The 21,266-nt window shown below is 53.5% G+C and overlaps 3 protein-coding genes across 8 annotated transcripts in view; 1 reads left to right on the plus strand and 2 right to left on the minus strand.

Annotated features, from left to right (window-relative positions):
* Positions 1-66: 66 nt before the first annotated feature.
* Positions 67-3,125, plus strand: Acd (ACD shelterin complex subunit and telomerase recruitment factor). 2 transcript variants are annotated; one of them, XM_075977158.1, is made up of 11 exons: positions 67-595; positions 675-842; positions 961-1,054; positions 1,145-1,221; positions 1,444-1,488; positions 1,599-1,633; positions 1,781-1,929; positions 2,003-2,099; positions 2,340-2,686; positions 2,771-2,862; positions 2,941-3,125. In XM_075977158.1, the coding sequence occupies exons 2-11, from the start codon at positions 790-792 to the stop codon at positions 3,017-3,019; spliced, it is 1,068 nt and encodes a 355-aa protein (XP_075833273.1). In that variant the 5' UTR covers positions 67-595; positions 675-789; the 3' UTR covers positions 3,020-3,125. The 2 variants fall into 2 exon arrangements, with proteins under 2 accessions (XP_075833273.1, XP_075833271.1); XM_075977156.1 differs by having other exon boundaries at positions 70-595; positions 675-811.
* Carmil2 (capping protein regulator and myosin 1 linker 2) lies at positions 3,088-15,511 on the minus strand. Of its 2 annotated transcripts, XM_075977154.1 has the most exons (39): positions 15,219-15,511; positions 14,873-14,964; positions 14,730-14,780; positions 14,262-14,324; positions 14,027-14,151; positions 13,833-13,924; positions 13,574-13,644; positions 13,391-13,464; positions 13,173-13,248; positions 13,002-13,090; positions 12,818-12,912; positions 12,658-12,744; positions 12,462-12,574; positions 12,300-12,377; positions 12,110-12,186; positions 11,905-12,009; positions 11,644-11,713; positions 11,454-11,535; positions 11,250-11,346; positions 11,105-11,162; positions 10,827-10,999; positions 10,502-10,664; positions 10,322-10,420; positions 8,772-8,900; positions 8,576-8,689; positions 8,260-8,420; positions 8,101-8,188; positions 7,829-7,966; positions 7,632-7,698; positions 6,980-7,215; positions 6,082-6,182; positions 5,631-6,000; positions 5,425-5,547; positions 4,476-4,512; positions 4,280-4,351; positions 3,945-4,166; positions 3,721-3,801; positions 3,337-3,414; positions 3,088-3,252 (listed from the first exon to the last, which is right to left on the minus strand). In XM_075977154.1, exons 1-39 carry the CDS (start codon positions 15,256-15,258, stop codon positions 3,140-3,142), a joined length of 4,200 nt encoding a protein of 1,399 aa, XP_075833269.1. In that variant the 5' UTR covers positions 15,259-15,511; the 3' UTR covers positions 3,088-3,139. The 2 variants fall into 2 exon arrangements, with proteins under 2 accessions (XP_075833269.1, XP_075833270.1); XM_075977155.1 differs by lacking the exon at positions 3,721-3,801.
* A 4,236-nt stretch (positions 15,512-19,747) lies between these two features.
* Positions 19,748-21,266, minus strand: part of Ctcf (CCCTC-binding factor) — a 50,567-nt gene continuing 49,048 nt past the window's right edge. For 2 of the 4 annotated variants that reach the window (XM_075977173.1, XM_075977172.1), the window contains exon 12: positions 19,748-21,226. In XM_075977173.1, the coding sequence (XP_075833288.1) occupies positions 21,042-21,226 (185 nt within the window). In that variant the 3' untranslated portion in view covers positions 19,748-21,041. The remainder of the gene's footprint in view (positions 21,227-21,266) is intronic. The other 2 variants (XM_075977175.1, XM_075977174.1) reach the window with 1 other exon arrangement.

Raw genomic sequence — 21,266 nt, forward strand, 5'->3', positions numbered from 1 at the left:
CCCTAGGAGGACTCGACCAATCCGAGGGCAGAATGAGGGAAATAGCTTGTTTGTACTGGCATTTCCACTGGCCTTACAGGACCGCGCGTTTTGCAGAGGAGACTAAGTCAACATTTTGGGAAAAACCTCTTGGGGTCACACAGCACCGAAGTGGCTTGAGCCCCATTCTCGGCTGCAACCCCTAACCTGGATCGCTTCTTTCCAGACCAGCTCTTGCTCTTTCCTTTCCGGTACGAGATAGTACTGAGGAACAGGCCATAGGCTCAGAGAGCTGCCTTGGTAAAAACAAGCAGAGAGCAGCCTGGCACAGGCAAGTCAGCCAAAGACATTACAGACCAGGAAGTACTTGCGCGGGCGCAGGAGCGCGAGTAGGCGGGGCTCCAACAAGCTCCGCCTAGCGGTCACGTGCTTCCTCTCCCGCCGAAGCCCGAGCGGCGCTCGCGGGAAGCCACTGTTCCTGGGGCTTTTCTAGGCTGCCGCCGGCGGGGGGTGGCTAATGTCCGGCTGGGAGTGTCTGGTCCTGCGTCCATGGATTCGAGAGCTGATCCTGGGCTCAGAAATACTGTCAAGTCCACGATTCGGGCAGCTACTCAAGGTGAGCAGGCCACTCAGATCCCAGAGTGAGCTGAGTGGGGGCTGAGGAAGTGAGTTGACCCTAGCCACTACTGTTTTAGGTGCTCCAGGACTCCGAGACTCCGGGCCCATCTTCTGCCCCTGACACACCTGACTCCGGGGCCGTGTTGCTCGTGTCAGACGGAACCCACAGTGTCCGATGCCTGGTGACGCGCAATGCCATCGACTCCTCCGGCTGGTAAGACACAGGTGCTACTTGTCTATGGAAGGTGAGAGTGCAAGGTTGAACCCGAGGCGGGCGGGTGCTGGAGAGGTGGGAAGCTCATATCCCAGGCGTGTGGGGTTGGTGCCTGGGTGCCTGGGCAGTGAGGGCTGTGCTTGTCGCAGGGTGGAGAAGGAGTTCGGATTCTGTGGGACAGAGGGCCGGATCCTGCTGTTGCTGGCCTGCGGAGTCCGCATTGAGGTTCCTCAGGACCATACGGTGAGGGTGGTAATGCTCACTTGGGCGGGTTGGTTACCGTGCCTGGCTTCTTGTGACATCTCCTGAGACACTACACCCCAACTCCTCCAGCCTGCCGAGTTCTACCTCCAGGTGGACCGCTTTAAGCTGCTGCCCGCGGAGCAGCCCCGGCTACAGGTGACTAGTTGGTAAGTGAGCCGTCCAAGAGAAGGGCATGTATCTCAGTGGCAGAGCACAGGCTTAGCATACCTGAGGGGTTCAATCCAAGTCTCCCCATATTCCTCCCCCCAAAACAAAGCGGTATGTGAAGTTTCTACGCTCTGCCTCTTCACTCTCCCTGGGCTAGGTCTTTGGGTGAAGAGACTCTGCTGTAAGTCACGCTGACTACCTACCACCCTCCTTTCTCCCAGCAACCAGGATTCGGAGGTGCAGAGAAAGCTCAGTGAATGTCTTGAGTGAGTCTGGGATTGGGCTGCCAGGCTGGGTATGGTATGGTCCAGGGTGGCAGAGCCGGGTAGACTGGCATCAGGGTTGTTCCTGAGAAGTGTTCCCGTTGTCTCTCTAGCGACCACCTTTCAGAGTCTGCGTCTTCCAGTGCAGGTACCGGTAGGGTTTCCCGGTAACCCTCCCTCTCTCTCCCCCAGAAGCAGAGGTCTTTCTGCTGCCATCTTGTTCTCCTCAGTAAGTAATACCTTACCCATCCTTCTTGTTTCAACTCCAACCCTTTGGTCAAATCTCTGGCCCCAGGCCTAACCTTGTCTCAGCTTCTGGATGAGGTGAAGGAAGACCAGGATCACCGGGGGGCACTCGTGCGTCTAGCTGAGAGCTGCCTGACACTAGCAGGCCCCTGCCCAACCACCCCCTTTACCCGCTGGACTGCCTGCTTCCAGCCCACGGTTAGTGTGGGGCTTTACTTGGGAGGTTTCGGGGTGAGGGCTAGACAGCTGCCATACTGAGGGTTCACCACAGGAAGAAGCCGTGTTCACCATCTCTAGCTCGTTGCTGCACATCTCTGAGAAGGACGAGCGGATTCTGAGTTCTCTTGGCTCAAGTCAGAAGGCACAGGGTAAGGATAACTGGGAAGGCCAAAGTTGGGGGGTCGTCTTTGGAGCCTAGGGCCTACCACAGCACTGATGATTCTCCCCAGAATTCCAGGGACCCATCTTATTTCTTCAGCCAGTTCCGTAGGTTCAGGCCATAAGCACATAGTACTGTCAGTCAGATACTGGATGGTGTAGGATACTGTGAAGTGTACTCAGCTGTTCTGAGCGGAAAGGTCTGTGCTCACACACGTCTCGTCCTCCAGCATCCCCTGCTTCGCTCAAGCACACGCCACTGGAGGAAAGCGGTACCAGTGTCAGCCTTCTGTCAGCCGTGGCTGCATCAGCCCCTGGGCAGGACGACAGCTCCTGGCCTCCACCCGCCGTTTGCTCATCCTCTCTAAGACCTCAGGCTCCCAGTTCCACACCCCACAGTTCTACACCCAGCCCCCCACTCCTGACCTGTAGCCCCAGTCTCTCACCCCCTAACCATGCCTCCAGTTCAGCCCAGGCCCATAGCCCGGTGATCAGGGAGCTCCAGTGGCCTAGCAAGAAACGGCAGCTTTTCCCAAGAACCAGAGCGAAGGAAGCCCACGAACCCTGCTCTGGCTGGGTGAGCACCGCAGCTGGAGAGGGCTAAAAGTAGGCTGGGATTGCACTAGGAGTCCTTACTGGACTCTGTCTACATCCCTTTCAGGAACCCCCAAAGAGGCATCCTGATGCTTCTGCTTTTCAGTATAAATATGAGACCCCCTCTGCCTCCCTCTGTACGCAAGTCCAGGCTGCCAGGTGAGTGCTTGGGGCTGCCCCACCGTGCTGGTCACCAGTCTTAGATAACTCTGACCTAAGGCCATGGTTTCTTTCTAGACTCCCTCCTCAGCTTGTAGCTTGGGCCTTGAACTTGGTGATGGAGTCAGAGTCAGAGCCCGAGTTAACGCAGGTTTGAGGAGTCTCCTGGACGCAGCAGAGGATGCATACACACAGGTCTACGGACAAACAGTATTCCATACCCTGTTTCATTCAAGTTTTTTAATAAAATAATTTCATGCGGCAGGAAAGGACAGGATTAGGGATTGGGGCCGCCGCCTCTTTGGTCTGTGGCTGGGGAGGGAGGGCTCCGCTCAGGGCTGGAAGGTTCTGTTGGGTATGGAGAAAGAGGCTTGGTTCCGAGGCCAGAGCCTATGAGGGGGAGATGGAGAGAGAAAGTTTTAGGTTTGTGTTGAACAATATTCCATCTTCCCAATGGCTCTTGCCCACTCTTACCTAAGCTTGGGGATGGGGGTGCCTCGAGCTTTGGCCTACGCTTGAGGACAGGGGAGCGCTGCAGCCGAAGGGGCCGTTCTAAAAAGGATACAGAGAAACTCACTGGCTGTCCCCAACCCTTCTCCATCTTCAGTGCACGCACAAACATGCATAGCTGCTCCCATAGATTTTCCAGCCAGTGTCCTCCCACCCTCACAAGAGGCCAGTGTCCAGGAGATAGCAAGGGCTTGCACTTTTGGACTACGCTGAGCCTCTGGGCTTCCTTATTTCTCTTCACTCCCGGCACCAGTGGTCCTGTCCAAGGACCAGAACCAAGACAGAAGTTCAGGAGCCCACCCTCCCCCATCTCCTGCACTCAAGCACAGACAGAGGTGTCCCCCTCACCCGCAGGGGTCTGGAGCTGGTCCTCATGCACAGACACTGCTCGCCGCCCTGCTGAGAGAGGCCTCGGCCTCAGCTGGCCATCTAGAGGAGGCCAAGATATCAGGGTATGATCCTGAAGGCTGCCCACACCCAGTGCTGGCCTCCCACTTTTAGTGTTCCCAGATGAGTCAGGTTCCCAGCAGACACTCCACCAGTCCCAGTCTAGGAGTGGGGCGCCCACCTACCTTCATTCCGAGGGCCCAAGCAAGGGTCCTCAGGGAGACTCAGGATGTCTGGGGAGGGGCTGGTTCTTCGGGGACTTGGACTGGGACATGGGGAGGGAGGCCCTGGACCATCCTGCTGGCCCCAACCACGGCCTCTGAGCTCCGCATTCAGCTGCTGCCCCAGTGTCTTCCAGGTGGCAGACTCAGGGCCCTGGCCTCCTGGCCCAGGTCTACATGAGGGATCTGGGTGAAGAAACAAGCATCAGCTAACCCCTGAGCCTGGTCCTGGAGATGGTTCTGATCCCTTGCCTCACAGCTCTGTGCCTCCCTCAACACACACAGTGGCCCTCACTCACCAGCCGACACAGAGTGGGTTCGGGACTTGATCGAGATGGGAGGGGTCTCTGTGGAACTGTCCATAATGTCACCTGCAAGGTAGGACTAGAGGCTTAGGTGCCAGACCTTAATGTGAAGGGGGGAAAAACAGCCTGTCCCTCCCCCAGGCCACCTCCTCCCCCTAAATATATTTCTTTGTTCCAGGGCCCTACTTACCATCTGAGCCTGCCTTCTTGATCTCACCATCTTTGCTCTGTAGGAAACAAACCAGTGGCTTTGTTGCCCTGACTCTGGCCTTATCTCTGTTCATTTACATTCTTAAAACCTAGCTACAGAATGCATACCATTGGATGGCCAGAACACGGCAAACCTAGTCCCTTACCTTACAGTCGGGGATGACAGAGGTGACACACAAAAATATGCATGTTAGTCATAACAAGGAGATACTGTAATTTCTTTGGTTTTGTTGTTTTTGAGATAGTCTCACTGTATAGCTCAAGCTAGTCTTCCTTGAGTCTTTCTGCCCCAGCTTCCTGAATGCTGAGATTACCACTACACCCAGCAAATAATGTGACCTCTCAGTTCTGACTCTTCCCATACTTAAATGTCTCTGAATTTAGGCCAGGTCTCATTGCATATGTGTTTTCCTAGAAAACTGTTAAGTGGACGGTACACAGGGGTGTGGTTCATAACCAAGACTGTTTAGAATGACATTATCAGGGTGACCATGAAAGGAGCAGGGAAGGCTCACAAGGAACTGAAGAAACAGCAGAAAAAGAATCTGAATAACGGAGTACACAACCAGACCCAGGGTGTAAACCAAAGGAGAGCCCCAGGGAGGTCTCAGTGGCCAGCTCCAGGGTCCCACAGATCCTGCCACAGGATTAGTAATCTGGATAAAGAGGAAGTCCTGGAGGACTGTTTCCAGTATAGGTAACAAGGTCAAATTTCTGTTCAGAATCTTTGGAGAAAGTTCCCTACACCCTAGGAAGTACATATCTGGGCCAGATCAGAAGCAAGAAGGATCAATGACTATTTTTAGGGGGGGAGTGAAAGTGACAACCGGATCACATTTGTGCCATGTGTCTCCCCCCTTGGTCACATATGTCACCCACAGATTGCCACACGCCACCTACCTCCTCAGTTCACACACACCCCAACTCACTTGCTTCCTCTTGCTTTCGGCACCCCCACTGCCCCGGCTCACACCGATTCTCTGCAGCATCACTTGTACCCGCTGCTCAAAAGACGGAGCCAGTTCCGTTTCTCCCCGTTCCAGAGGACGCCTCTGAGGACAGAGATGTTAAGTGGAGAGAGAGTCCACTGCTTCCTATTCCTGAAGAGCCCTCAGCTCCTGACTTCAGTCTTTACCTTGTCAGGTCTGGCACCCACTGTTGCTTCCTCCTCCTCCTCCTCAGCGGGTAGCAGTATCATAGAGTAGGCCTTGCTTTCTCGTGTGTACCGAGGCCGAGTTCTGCGAGCAGAGTCAGGGCTGCTGGTGCCCCCCTCTGCCCCTCCAGACTCCTCACCACGGCCTGGACGGACTGGTGGTCGAAGCAGGTCTCCAAGTGTGGTTTTTCTGGCACGAGCTGCTGCTCCAGGGCTGGTCTCTGGATCAGATCTTGGACCCCTTGTTGAACGAGGTTTCTTAAAGGCAAAGAGGGTACCCAGCTTCTTTCGAAGTGTACGGGGCACAGGAGTGGTACCACCCTCAGCGGCTGGATCCTCCTCTGGGGCCCAGCTGTAGGAACAACCATCAGTGAGTGAGGAAACTCAAGGATGTCCCACCCTCTTCCGCCCCCAGCAACTGACCCTCACTCACAGGCGATCCTGCTGGATCAGCCTTTTGGAGAAGAATTCCTCCACACCCTCGTCCACACGAGCAGTGAGCCCATTCCCTTCTTGAAGCAGGGCTGGGGACACCTGGGAGACATCGGGAGGTTAGGAGACAAGACTGAGAACTGGCTCTCTCCCCACCCCCACTTCTTCCCAGTGACCTGGCCTGAGTATATCCCAAAGCTAGGGTGCTGTCTGTACGGTACTGGGGTTCTTTCCTCCCTGCTGCCACAGTACACCCGCCCAGTCCACACCCGTTCTTGTTACATAGAGGATGCTATACCCTGAACCACCTGGCTTTCACTAAGCAAACACCTACATTCTAATATGCCACCCTTTCTACTCCTAACAGCCCCCCCCCCCCCCGCCGCAGTACCCTAACCCTCCACCTCCACCCCACCCCACTCGGCCTAACATCCCGGCTCAGTGGCGCCGCTGCTGCGTCAGACCCTCAGGGGGCCTCAGGCCGGCTCCTCCTCTCCTGCCAGTGCCCACTGCCCCTGCCAGTACCCAACCCACACACACATATCCACCCGCTGGTGCACAGCTGATGCAGAAGTGTCCCGCGGACCCGGCTGCCCAGTATTTTTCAGTAACCCCAGAATAGGGAGGGCAAGGCGGACATCCGCTCTCACACGTCCACGCATGCAGCAGACCACTCCAAGGCGGGAGCCTACCATCTAGGCGCTCCTCACAGGAAATCCGCACACCAGTGCTCTGTTATGGGCACGGCCTGAGGTTGAGGGTGGCCAGGGAGATGATAGGGCACAATCGGGTGGCCTTGGGCCTCCACAACCCATCTCCCTGTCTTCTATAGCAAGTGAGCAGCGAATGGACCACCCATGACCCTTAAGCCGGGCGAGGGGGGAAGGGAAGCACTTTACCTGGGGGCCCCCCGGCGGCGGGCGGTGGTGGTGCTGGCGACGTGGCCGCGGCCGGGCCCGGGTCGGATGGCGTAGGGGTTGCCCGGCGGGTGGCAGGTCCATGCGAGGCAGCGGGCCGGCGGGTGGCCCCGGGGCGGCGGGGCTTGGAGAGCCGCGTGCGGACGGCCCAGCCTGCGGCTCCGCATCTTCCCCCGGAGCTGCCAGCTCGGGGTACCGCTCTGCTTCCTCAGCAGCACCTGAGGCGAAAGCACCAGAAGAGCACAGAGCGTCGAACCCGGGGAGGTGGCGGAGGCGCTAGGGCGGGCGACGGGGGACCCGCCCAGGGCGCGGGGAGGGGCCCGGCTACGCCGCCCGCCCCTCCCCCACTCGCCGCTGTCCGTGGTGCTGAGCGCGGCCCCGAGTGCGCGCGGCTCCGAGCTACCGCCAAGCATGCGCGTCCTGGGGTTAGGGAAAGGGGCGGGGGAGGCTGGGAAGAAGGTATTCTAGTCTTATTCAGTTCAGGTCTCACAGGGTTCTGTGACTGACTTTCTGGAATGGCTCAGGGAGGGGTTAGGATAACCTGGGACAGGGCTGAACAAGTGAGTAAGTGCCCAGATTTAACAGAGCTTCAGTCCACTTGGGTAAACTCTCTTCTCTCCAGGGCTTGACTTACCATGAAGGGAGGGGACCAGGTGAAAACAATAGCTGGGCTCAAGCCATTTCCATGAAGAACCACTGTCCTGGTGGGATGGGTACAACCTCAGTCTAGGGTTGGAGTGAGGCATCACCCAAACTGCTACTCACCTTCCACATCCCAGAGCAAGAAGGAAAGATCTGGAGTTCTAGGCATGGAATTCCTGAGACACTCACCTCTCTCTCCTCTTCCTTCTCCATGGGAAAGAAAAGATCTTCCAGTCCTTCAGGCTCAAGGGCGTTGAGTTCATCTCCACCCAGTGATGGGACAGTAGGGTCCACTGTGGCTGGCGCCTGTTGAGCTAGACTCTCCATCTGCAGTACCAAACCACCCAAAGAGAGGCAGGGCTAAGATAACCCTAAAGTAGTTATGATCCCACAAGTCCTTACAGGGCCCCCTGTCAGGGTTAAACAGGTTACTGTGAAATACAGGCAAAGCTTCCCCTCACCAGTCGATCGCGGGCTGCATGAAGACTTTCAAGAGCCTGAGCCACAATGCTCTCTGCTAGGGTCCCTGTGATTGACAGGCGCATGTCCCTGTGGGCAGGAGAGGGTGAGGATCAGTGTGCTAGCTCTGCCCAGCTTTGCCCATCCCAGAGCATGCTTACCTCAGCCTAGTAAAGGCATCTTGCAGCAGATGCTCTGGAAGCAGTTCTGGAAGGCTCCTGGAGCCCACCAGAACTCCCTCTAGCTGCTCCTTCCAGCTAGGTCTCTGCAGTATCTGTGGGCAAAGGCTCCTTGTGGTATCCAGTGTGGTCTGAGTGAAGTCCTGGGCAAAGGTTATAAGATGGTAACAATATGGCTAGAGCCTAAGCCCCTTGGCTTATTAAATCACTGTTGACGGAGGGCATAGCACAGACAAGCCTATGAACCGAGGGTCAAGCCTGCAGAGGAGGTGAGGCTAGGGCAGGAATGGCACCTTACCTGGATGTCCTGGCGACAGATCTCGCCCACCTGACCCAAGAGGCCCTCCAGCTTCTGCTGCAGCTGCCAGTGGTGGCTTGGAGAACTCCCAGCCTCATACAGAATGGGAAGGATCTGAGGGCCAAGGCACAAAGAGTTCCAGATGACACTCGCTTAAGTGCAGAAAGGTCCTCACAGTGGGGGAGGGCGTGCTCACACTGAGAGAGAAGTTGGCGTTCTGGATGGCATCCTCAGCCTGGTGCACAGCAACCTCACCCTGGGGCCCAGCCCCACAGCCCAGCAGCTCCACGTGTTCCTGCACTGACTGGCACAGCTCATTCACTTCCTGAGGGAAATCACAGGTTAGTCCCTCCCTTGTCTCTCATGAGTCTCCCTGATCTTGTCTGCCTCCCTTCCTGGGTTCTGACAGGGCAGGTGAAACCCCGAAGACAAACTACGAAGCAAGGTGCCGGGGAAACCCTATCTGCTCAAGATAGGCTCGCAGGGTCTTTCCCTTCTGGTTGTTTTAGGGACCACAAACCTGCTACAGGCCTAGAACGAGAATAAAGAAGCTTTGGTCACTGTTTAAAAATCTTCTCAACTATTCTCATCAAGGATAGGTAGGGGTGTGTGTGTGTGAGAGAGAGAGAGAGAGACAGAGAGACAGAGACAGAGAGAGACAGAGACAGAGAGACTGAGGAAGCAAAAAATGGCTGATCTGAGCCAGGCTGTGGTGTGCACATCTTTAATCCCAGCATTTGGGAGGCAGAGGCAGGCAGATCTCCGTGAATTTGAGGCCAACCTGGTCTACAGAGCTAGTTCCAGGACAGGCTCCAAAGCTACAGAGAAACCCTGTCTCAAAATATTAAAAAAAAAAAAGGAGGGACCTTAGAAGGACATTTAGTTATATAGACACCAAAGAAATCAGAGCCTATGGTAGAGAGTGGGGTCGTGGGTGATAATAAGACCATTTGAGAGCCTGTGAGATGGCCCAGGAGTAACCGTGCTTGCCACTGAGCCTGATGGCATGAGTCCATCCCTGGTACCCACTCTGCAGAAGGAGAGAACTGGCTCTTGCCGGTTATCCTTTGACTTCCACAAGTACCTGCAAGCATGGGCGTGTGGGTGTATGCATGCGCACACACAATAATATGCAATCAATAAATAAATGCAATAATTAAAAAAAGCAGGGCTGGAGAGATGGCTCAGTGGTTAAGAGCACTGACCGCTCTTCCAGAGGACCTGGGTTCAATTCCCAGCACCCACATGGCAGCTCACAACTGTCTGAAGATCCAGTTGCAGGGGACCTGACACCTTCACACCAATGCACATAAAATAAAAAGTTAAATAAACCATCAAAATATTTTTTAAAAAATCACTTGACGGCATGTAGTGCGTAAAGCCCACCCGTCAGGGCGTCTGGATCAAGGTAACCGCACTTCAGAGCTTAGATGAGAATTGCAGCTTGGGAATGCCGAAGTAGGAACAGCTCAAAAAGACAGGTTAGGGGGAAATTCATGCACACAGAGAGGAGAGGAGAGGGAAGAGCCGCCCTTGAATGGGAAGTCAGACACGACTACAAGGGAGAGAGCTTATTTACATGCTTAAAATAAGGCAGCCAAGCATCACACGGGGAGTTACTTCGGGAATGGCGACTGAGGAGAGAAAATTGTCGGGGCCACGGAACTCAGGCCAGCTGACCCGAGAAAGTCACACTCTCAGACTCAGGGGCCCAGGCACTCGAGATTCGGGGAAGGAACACCCGACCTGCTCGGAGTGGTCTGGAATCAGACCCACAGGCTGAAGGCAGGGCTTGAGATCAGAAGCAGGGTCTGCCCGGCTGTTCCTCAAGAGACAGGCTTGGATCTGCAGTCAAGGGAGAGCGAGAAGAGTCAGGGGGTGGAGTAACGGGGAGTAACGGGGAGAAGAACCGGAAGGGACCCCCACCTGATGGACTGCTCGAGCTGTTAGTTCTGGGCGGCTGCGCTGGGCCTGCGCTATGTCATTCAGTGGCAGAGGCATGGACTTCAGGCTGTGGTTCTCCTCCAGGGCTTGGGCCACATCCAGCAGGCCCAGAGCAGATGTGTTGTTTCGGTCCCAGATCACAGACCTGGGCCCCACCATGCTTCAGCTGGGTCAGGGTCCCACCCAACCCCCTGGCCTTATCCATTCATCTACCTCATCAGCCTGTACCCCTTAGTCCCCCACACCCCTTTAATATATCTCCCTTTCTTCTCTTGTTGGTCCCAGCCCTCATAATGACCATGCCTACCGTAGCCTGGTGTTGACTCGTAGCGCCTTGGCGAGCATCTTGGCGCCAGCATCCCCAACGGCATTGCCACTGATATCCAGTGCTGTCAGTTTTGGATTGGTGCTCAAGGCCCGAAGCAGGACGCTGGCACCCTGCTTCAGCCGGGACTCAGCCACTGACAGAGACTGCAAAGGCTGGGGTTAAAAGAAAAGCATTCATGGATGGTTAGAATCAGATTCAGGGAGAGACTTTACAAGCGGCTAATTGCTTGAGGAGCCCCCAGGGTTCCGCCCACTCACACAGTCGTCGTCCTGCGTGAGCTGGACGATCCGGTGCAGGACATCGTCCAGGGTCTCCCTGTAGCCAGGGGGCACTGTTAGCTTAGGGGACCGCCTGAGTGGTGGAGTCCTATCTGAGAGGCAAAGGCATGGGCTTGGGGCTCACTTGCACCGAACGTTGAAGTTTCTTCCAAGAGCCACGTGTTTCAGAGACCGGCTCCTCCCGATGGCAAGTACCAGCGTCACCATGTCGGAGCCAAAGCCTGGGAGTAAGTAGGGTGAGGCACAAGTCGATGCCGCCAGGGCAGGGTCCCCACCCTGGGAATGGGGTAAATAATGGGAGTGTGGATGGGTTCCCTGGTGGCCTCACCATTGTCTGACAGATCCAGGGAGCTCAAGGCACCTGCGTCACAGACTAAGTCTTGTATCACCTGGGCACCCGCAGAGCGCAGCTGGAGGTGGAGATAGGCCACACTCAGGATATTTATGCCTGAGTGGGGAAGCTCCCACTCCCAATGTGTGGTCGTGCTCCTGGCTCACAACCTGGACCAGGTGCCTACCTCACAAGCGCTGAGGTCCAGGTGCAGGTCATGGATCTGCGTATTGAGCGCAAGACCATCTAGAAGGGCCCTGTGGGAGATGTCAATGTCGTACAGGTGACAAGATCCGGGAAAGTGGGGCTCAGGGGGCAAACAAAAAGCCTGAGGCAGACAGGTTGCAGTTACGGAAGATTGTGGGTGGGACAGAGGGGATTCCGAAGATCTGCTCAAGGTAGTGAGTGAAGGCATGGGGGCGTGGCCACAGGTGGCACACACACAGACCTGAGCGCTTCAGGTGGCAGCTTGCAGCCGGCCAGGCCCAGGTGCTGCAGCATCCTGGCACTGCTGAGGAAGCGCTGCAGCGCGGCGGGCGCTGCTCGGGACTTCCTGCGTTGGGGGGTCGGGAGGAAAGGAGAAGTGGGATTCAGGCCCCTGGAGCTGATTTCCCGAACCCTCTGCCTCCCCGGGTCTGCGTGGTGCCCCTTACGCGCGCGAGAAGATATTCCTAGACGCTTCAAGGTGAGTGAGACTGGAGCAGCAACCACCGGATAAGGCGGAAAAGAGCTGGGAGGGAAGTCAGGGTAGGTGGTAACCTTCCATTAGACCTGGTCTTCTCTACCATGCCCTGCTCTCCCGCTCCCGAGCCCCACCAAATACCACCATGACCACACTCTCACCGTCCCTAGAGCGGTGTCAGTGCCTGCCAGATTCAGAAACACTAGAACGTTAGGACGGCTCAGGAAAGTGTACAGGCCCTGTGGAGGAAATGAAAGAGGGAGACAGGGATCACCTAAGGATTCCGGGTGTCCCAATTTCTGACTTTAAAAACTGCCACTCACCCCACTGTCCTGGGAGGCTCCCAGTGCCCCAGGGTTCCCAGAAAGATCCAGGTGGGTCAGGGTAGAGTCAAATGCGGCATTGGCTGCTAGTGCCCTGCCTAGAGCCCTCATTCCTGGAGAGGGAGGAAGGAGCGGCTCAGAATCAGACAAAGGCGGCTCAGCTGATCCCCTCCCAACCCGCATCAGCCCCACCCACCTCGAGGTGTCAGCCCTGTCTGGGCTAGGCTGAGTCTCCTCAGGGCTCCTGGACAGTGCTCTAGGTGTCTGCCAAGTGCAGCCATACCTGTGGAGAGAGCAGCTATGTAAGCCCCTCCTCTCCCAGCTGTGTGCCTTGGCTCTCCCTGGTTCTGCCATACCTCTGTCATCCAGCAAGTTCCCAGACAGGCTGAGCTCCCGAAGTCCAGAATTCGAATGGCCTGCCAGCGCCTGGGCCAGTCGTCGAACAAAGTCTCTGGGGATGGAGACCCTGGTGTAAGACTGACTGTGGATCATGCCACAGACCTCTGGTTCCCAACCCCAAGCCCTGCTCAGATCTCTCACCCTCTTAGGCCACAGGTCTCCAGAACCAGCTCCTCCAAATGCCAAGACTGGCTCATCATGTGTAGAATCTGTTCTGAGACCTCCAGGCTCTGAGACCACAGGGTCATAGCTCATTAGGGCTGAACTTTGACCCTTACACCCTTGGCTTTCCCTGTCGTGTACCCTCCTCACCAGCTTCATGTCCACGCAGGAGAGGCGCCGGAACCACAGGTTGTAAGATAAGGCTGCTACACTCAAGGCCAGGTCTCTGGTGTGAGGAAGAGGAGGTGCGGAGCTCAGGGCCTTTGAGATACTAGGCTCAGCTAGCATCCTCCCCTTCCCCCCAGAGGCTGAAGTCTAGGAATATGGGTCCTGGAGTCCTTTCCTCCCAATCCTGGCAGGCCTCATACCTGCTGCCAAGGTGGGCAAAGTCTCCAAGGCAGAAATGGCGGCAGCCTTGACGATGGTAGATAGTGTCCACATCCTGAAAGTGTGGAAAAGTACCTACAGCTGGCTTGGGACCAAAAAGGGTGGAGGGGTCCACCACACATGGGAGACCTCTCCGGAGCTCCCAGAAAGGGCCCGACTCTCACCCACTGAATCTCCTCTCGGAAAGGGAAGCCATTGTAGTCACACAGGGCTTCATACGTCTCCAAGAAGCCACCTAAGGAGGTACCAGGGGGACGATGGAGGGAAAGAGAGACGAGTCAGAGAAGGGAAGATCAGCCCCAGACTCGATGGGGGCAGTGACAAAGGTGGCCCTGTTCTCTTCGGGGAGCCTCCAAAACGAAGGGTCTAGGGTTGCACGGAGGCAAACTGGAAGGTTTTATGGGGCTCTCATTTGGTCCTCACCACACGGGCTGCTGGGTGCTGTGGACTCTAAGGGCCGGCTTCTCTCCAACCGAGCCAGCAGGGATGAGGGTGTGGGCTTCCGGAATAGCTTCCTAGGGAGGGATAAAAGAAGAGCAAGGGGCATCTTTCTAGCCTTTGAGGTTGGAAGGCAGTTCACTAAGGCCCTCCAGCCCCTTGGATTTTCCAGGCCTCACCCAAGGGTTGAGCGAGGGAAGACCTTTTTAATGGCGGCAACCACGTGTTGGACCAGCTGTTCTAGGGCAGCCACACCAGGAAACTCCAGGACCAGTTCAGGCAGGGACTCCAGCTCAAAGGTGACCTGGGGGAGGTGAGACTGTCGGGCTTTCTGGATCCGTGTGTTTGGAAACTGGCAGTCATTCAGAGCTTCCCGTGCAGGGGTAAATGATGGAGCGGGTGTAGCTCTCTCACCTGAGGGGGCGTTTCCTGCAGCGTCATGGCCTGGACCTCCAGGTAGCTGAATGTGCAGTCCACCTGGAAAGCACATGCATTAAATGCAGCTAACTGAGGCCAATCTCTGGACCCTAGGGTTTGGTTTGTTTTGTTTTTAAATTTGAAAAATTTCCTATTTTGCCCGCATGTTTGTCTGTGCGCTGCTTGTGTGCCCAGTGCCTGAAGACTCTAAAAGGGTGCAGTGGGCCTTCCGACTAGAGTCCCAGCCAGCTGTGAAACGCCTGGTGGTGCCGGGATTTGAACCTAAGTCTTCTCTCTCCGGTCCACGGTTTTGTGGAGTCTAGTCCAGACCTAGCCCTGCCCAGACTCCCCCGCTATCAGCCCAGTGCTGTTGGAAAGCAAAAGCCAGCACAGGCAAACAGGGCAACTCTGCAAAGCAGTTCCTCGCTGCCAGGGACAGGAGTGGTGGCCAGGCCTAGGACTCACCCTCAGTGGGAGGCAGCTATGCAGCAGATAAGCCCTCCATCGAAGCAGTGCCTGGTGGAGACAAAATACCGATATTCAAGGGAAATCAAGTTTCTTTGTGCCGGGCCTGGCCACCGTCTGAACTCCAATCCTGGCCACCATACCAGGATATGACTCTGCTCAGCACCCTCCTGGGGAAGCCAGGTTTTCAACAGCAGCTCCACCTCCTTGGGCCACAGGAACCTGGTGATCTCACCTGTGGAAAGAATCTACTGGGTCACTTTGTCCTGCCATCAGGGCCACTCTGTGCCCAAGGGCTGTGCTAGGCTGGGTGCCCAGCTGTTCATCTATGGATCAGCTAGGAAGCAGTGGAGTGGGTCTTTAGGCGCTGGCCCACCAGAACAGAACCTCTGGTCAAGTTCCTTGAGACGCTGAGCGGAGGTCTGGTTTGGGGTCAGGCCACCTGTTCGCCGCCAGGTGGGCTCCCAGGAAGGGGCAGGCAGGGCTTACCTCGCAGTTCACAGGATATGTCGTCTGGGGTCTGAGCCATAGGGCCGGGGCGGCCCAATGAGCTCTGGCGGGAAAAAGCAGCCAGCGGGAGCGTACACAGGAAGCCTGGGGCCCCGGGCAGCACTGCAGCCACCTGCTCCTCCGGCAGCGGAAGGTACGCGCCGCTTCCTGCCAAGCCGCCCCCGACCCGGCCCCTCCCAGCCCGGGCTTCGCTGGCTGGGTTCGCCTAGGTTAGAGGTTATGGGAGGGAGGCTCGGTTGGAGGTTATAGGAGGGAGGTCGAATCCTGGCTGCTGCTGTCGCTCAGGGACTTTTCCGTTCGGGTATTCGTGGGTTGGTGAATGGTGAAGGTCTTGCCTGTTTCTTGCGGACCCCTGTGCCCTACTTTCACCCCGCCGCGTAGTCCTTGATCCGAACACCAGGGGGCACCACCCTCCAGGGGATTCCATAGGCCCAACTTGGTCTGTCCCAAGGCAGAGGTTGGGGAGGAGCAGTAGGCACTCAAAACAAGCCAGAAAAAGGCTGACTCTTCAGCAAGGTGCAACCAATTACCCAACCCCCAAAGTTCTGCCCTGCTCAGACACAAATTCAAAAACCTGGCACCTATTTGTAATCCTAGCACTGTGAAAACTCAAGCAGGAGGGAAACGGCCCGGGCTGCATTTCAGGATGCCTGGGCTTTATAAAGACAAAAACGCCAGATGCTTTTGTGTTTTTCTGTAGCTTTGGAGCCTGTCCTGGCACTCGCTGTGTAGACCAGGCTGGCCTCGAAGTCACAGAGATCTGATGGAGGAGGGTCGTTTGTCTATCTGTTGCTTTCATTGGTTAATTAATAAAGAAAACTGCTTGGCCTGATAGGGCAGAATTTCGATAGGCGGAGTAGACCGAACAGAATGCTGGGAAGAAGGGAAGTGGGGCAGAAGCTATAGCTCTCCTCTCCAAGATGGATGCAGGTTAAGATCCTTTCTGGTAAGCCAGCACCTTGTGGTGCTACACAGATGATTAGAAATGGGTTAATCAAGATTAGCTAGTAAGAGGCTAGAGCTAATGGGCCAAGCAGTGTTTAAAAGAATACAGTTTCCGTGTAATTATTTTGAGTTAAGCTAGCCGGTGGCCGGGAGCTGGGAGGTGGGAAGCGGCCTGCAGCTCCTTCTACAGAGATTCGCCTGCCTCTGCCTCCTGAGTGCTGGGATTAAAGGTGTGAGCCGCCACCACCACTACCACCCGGTTTGGTGCCTGCTTTTAATCATAGCACACTCTTGAGTTTGGTCAGAGCCTTATCTACAACCAAGCCTGTATACAGACCCTTGTCTCAAAACAAAAACAAAAAACCCCACAAAAGTCGGGCAATGGTTGCGCACGCTTTTAATCACAGCACAGGTGGTGGGGGCCAGGTGGATCTCTGTGAGTTTGAGGCCAGCTAGGTCTACACAGTGAAACTGTCTAGAACAAAACAAACAAACAAGCCAAAACAACAAACAAAAGCAGTATCTTTTTGTAGCAGTCTCCGTTTTTTAGATCTGTGCTTATTATTTATTATTATGTTACTTTTTTTTCCAAAGCAAGTTTTTTTTTCCTCTGAGTGCGCCACCATTCCCTGGCAGACTAGGGCTCTTAGGAGACAGATAGCTCTAGTTAATTATGGCCTGAACTTCAGGGAATGCTGGAGTGATGCATGAGCAAATACCAGGTACATATATGTCTCCATGCCTGCCTTTAGATTTAGGGAGAATTTGCTTGAAAAGGAAGGTAGACACAATCATGAGGTATGCTAGCCAAAAGCGTACAGTCTTACCAAAGCCAAGGGACTAGGTTCCAAGGTTCACAGATTTAAAACCATGTCCAGACACTTCCATTAAATCCCACTTCTAACTGCCCTCTCCACGGGTCAGCCAGAGAGGAATGGAATGTCCTGGAAAGTAGGAGACTGACTGTGTTGGGTAGCTCTCAGCTTCTTTCCCAGACTTGGGGGTGAGATTGGGCACATTTTCTAGACAAGATCTTCTTGACCAAGTACCAGCCATTCTAAATCATCAGGACTTTCTGGGCAACACAGAGACCCTGTCTCTTCAAAACAAAATGGCTAAGCGCCAGGAGCATTTGCTTTGCCTGTGAAACCCTGCACTGTGATGAGAACAAGCCTCTTCACACATGTTTGTCGATTTCCACCAAAACACAGGACAAGATGGGAAGTAGAGATGGAGGAACTTGGGGGATGACACTGCCATTTAAGGTGGAGGTACATGGTATGACTGTTCAAGGCAGATGGAGGGCTTGGCTGGAGCAGATGCAGACAAAACCAAGACGTTCTGATACCTCTCAGCCTAAGGCTGTAAGGCCATCTGGAATTCACAAATGACTTTTAGGGTGACAAAATCTAGTCTCTTGCACATTATGGCCAAGAATGTGGGTCTTGAAAGGCAAAGTGAATGGATTTTGACACTTAGCCTCACTAGTTTTTCGGAAGCTACCGACACCTAAGATATTCTCAGAACTTTATTTTTTTGAATTTGCGTGTCTGCACAGAGGTCAGAGGGCATCGGATCACCTAGAATGATAGGTAGTTGTGCCCTGCCTGCAGTGGGTGCTGGAGCCAAATTCTGGTCCTCTGCAGGAGCAGGAAGCAGGAAGGCACTTAACTGTTTCTCCAGCTCCCTTTCTGTTGGCACAGGGTCTTGTTATCCCTGGCTGCCAAATACTATGTAGTCCATGCTGGCCTTAAATTTGTGGCAATCCCGCTTCACTTCCTGAGTGCTAGAATTACATGTGTGGGCCAGTGAGTCAGCTTTAAACTCCTGCCTCCTCCTCCCAAGAGCTGGTATTTCACTGGGGTGTCAGCACACCTGGCTTCAGTGTGTATTCCAGATGTACATTCAGTGAACACTTCCACTTGCCAAATCTACCATGGCAACTCTGGGGCTTCAAAAACAGAAAACCTAGTCCCACTGGGATCTTTCCGACTAAAACGAGAAGGGGTGGCTGTCAAAGAGCTTCAGTAGTGCCCAGGCAGAAGCACCCGCAGGGCCAAGGCCAGACACAACACTTACAGGGTTAGTACTGGGAAAATAGGATCTGCAGAGGCAACCGGGTCTAGCTACACAGCTGTTAGTGGTCAGTACAATATTAGCAAAACAAACTTGAGACCAAGAACACTCGGGCAGATTCTACAGGTGATGCCGAAGCTCAACAGGAACAAATAGACTGTCTGCTGAGGAACACTGGGTGAGGGCAGTGGTGCATTTGGCTCACTCATGACAGGCATTTTTTTTTAAACTGTGAGTACAGTGCTCTGTCTGCATGTTTGTCTGCAGGCCAAAACAGGGCATGAGATCATGTCATTATCAATGGTTGTGAGTCACCATGTGGTTGCTGGGAACTAACTCAGGACACCTGCTCTCGCTGAACCATCTCTCCAGCCCCTACCACAGGTAGTTTAACTAGAAGAGAATCTGACTAAACCAATGAGGGTTCACACAGATGCACACTGAACAGGACAGCTGTGGAAGGGGCTGAAGCCAGGTCAGGGATGCAAAGAATGGATTACAGACTATAGATTACTATAGGTTCAGGGATTTGCCTAAGTTTTCTCAGAGAATAGGGGTGATGACCAGCTTCTGATGTTGTGGAGTTTAGTGGACTCCACGTCAGATGTAGCATGAGCTTTGCAAAACCGTTGTCTTTAGCACCATCAGAACCTCTCTTCCTGTCTGACCCTTCCCACAGAGTCAAGACTGATTTACTCTGAAATTTTCAGGTAATTTGAGTAAATGAGGGTGTGTGTTACTGATGATGTAGGTCATCAGAACAGGCTGTTCTGTAAAAGGGACTTCTATTATGAATAATTCTGACAGTCCGAGGACACTAATAATCATTTGGGTGAGATGCCTGCCTAGTCTGGAATTTTACTGAAGAAACCCATTATGTTTTCCTCAGTAAGGCAACACAAGGCAAGGTACAAGCTGCATGAAAAGCCCTTTGCCTTTTTTCTCACTGAAAAACATCTAAAAACCAGTATTGGACTTTTGGTGAAATAACAGAGAAATTCAGTAAGGAGTACTTTTGGTGAAACCACACCCCCACACCCCCACGATGGCTGAAGTTCAAGTGTGTTTCCACTACAATGTAGGTCTCCTAATCCCCTTGTGGAGCTAAGTAAGAATGACTGCCGGAGCCCGCCCTCGGCCTGCCTTACCTTGCTAGCATTCTTTGTCCCGGGTTGAGCCCAGCTTCTCTCTTTGGCTAGAAACTAGGGCTGACCCTAAACCTTCCTGAAGCAGATCTTATGGACACAGCCTCCCACCAGCACCCTCTGGCAACACTAGCTGTGCAAGGGACAGGCATTTCTCAGGTGTATCATGGAAGCAGGAGGCTGTGCCCCACACTTGGAGGGCGTCACAGCTTGAAGCAGGTTGCATTCACATGCTGTCATTTGTCAGGCCCATCTATCTCCAGACAGTTGCAGAGAGAAAGCTGTGCACAGGCCCGAGGGACCCCAGCAAACAGGAATAACACAAGGAGTCTGCAGAGTGAGTGCCTGTTAATCCGTTATCATTTATTAGCTGTACAGCAGTAGATCCTCCTCCCCAGCTTTCAACCCCATTACATATTTTATTACAGGTCCTCATGTTGGCGTCCTAAAATAATGAAAAATATCACACAGTACAGCTAAGTACAAAAATGCATCAACCTAGAGTCTGATAGCTAACTGATGGCTCTCTTAAAGCAATACACAGAAGAAAAAAGGGTTTGAAATCAGTCAGACTGAGGCTCTTTAAAAAAACACATGTCAACATGTGACAATTCATGTGCAAGAATCACTTTTGAAGTTGGTTTGCTTCACATTATTAATTTTTTTTTTAGATCCAAAGTTTAAATTACTGACCAAGTGAAATTTTCTGGCTCAGCTTGCCAAGGCTGCTGTGGCCCATTCATAATCAACTATTCTGGCTTTAACAGAGATTTAAAAAATATAACATTCAGCTACAAACAGAGCAAAGAAAATGTTGATGGGAAATCATAATGAGAGTTATCTGTTCAAGGTTCAAATGCTGGCTCCATGAGCTAGAAACTAACTTTCCACATGGTGTCACCACTCGCAGGCAGCAGGTCCAGAGCCCTTCTGCTTCATGATTGGGATCCGATTCAAACATTTACACACCACTGAGTCCGTGGTACCTTAATTTGCAAGTAATTAAAATGCTGGGTTTTCTTACACTGCACTTCTTCTCAACCTCTTAATTAATGGAAAAGATTAAAATGTAAAAAAGGTTATTTACAAGCTTGACCATACCAGAAACTTTGCCAAGAAAGCGGCAAAGTACTCAGGACAGAAACTGATCGTAGCATGCCATCCTATTGGTGTGCAGCTGACTCCGAGCAAAGGGAGTCAGGGAAAAGCAAAAGCAAAAACCAGGTTAAAAGTCTAAGTCTTTCCCAAGTCTGCATTTACAATTAAAAACTCTCTTGGGAAGACCATAGAACTCTGGGAAACCCGTGGCCATTTGGAGTTGTTTACTAAATCAAGAGAGAGGGTTCAATGTCTGTTTCCATCTAAGAAAACTAGTTAGGTATCAACACTGTCCTCAGCACTTCACAGTAAACCCTCAGAGACTTAGAACATTCCATGATTTGCTAACATCAAACAACAAGTTCTAGTAAATCACATTTTTCTAACATCATCCTTGAAGCTTTCGTTCTCAATATGTTTGGTAAAATGGTGTAAAATTATGCCGTTCCCAAAGCCAAAAGAAAGAAAGAGAGAAAATTAAGATGCGGGCCGTTTAAACACAGCCCCAATAGTCCTGGTGACGGGCAAGGCCCCGTCATCACCGGTCCATCATGCTGAGGATCATCTCAGGCGTGAGGTCTCCATTGGGGGCATCTGTGGTGGCTGCCTGAGCCTCTTCTTCTTCACCTTCCGCAGGCTCAGCATCTGGCTCTTTTTTGACTTCAACTATAATGTTCTCAATTGCACCTGTATTCTGGTCTTCAACCTGAATGATGGCTGTTGCTGGCAAAGAAGAGCAGGAAGAAAACAAATAGCCCATTAA

Source organism: Microtus pennsylvanicus, chromosome 6 (genome assembly GCF_037038515.1).
Source record: "Microtus pennsylvanicus isolate mMicPen1 chromosome 6, mMicPen1.hap1, whole genome shotgun sequence".
NCBI lineage: Eukaryota > Metazoa > Chordata > Mammalia > Rodentia > Cricetidae > Microtus > Microtus pennsylvanicus.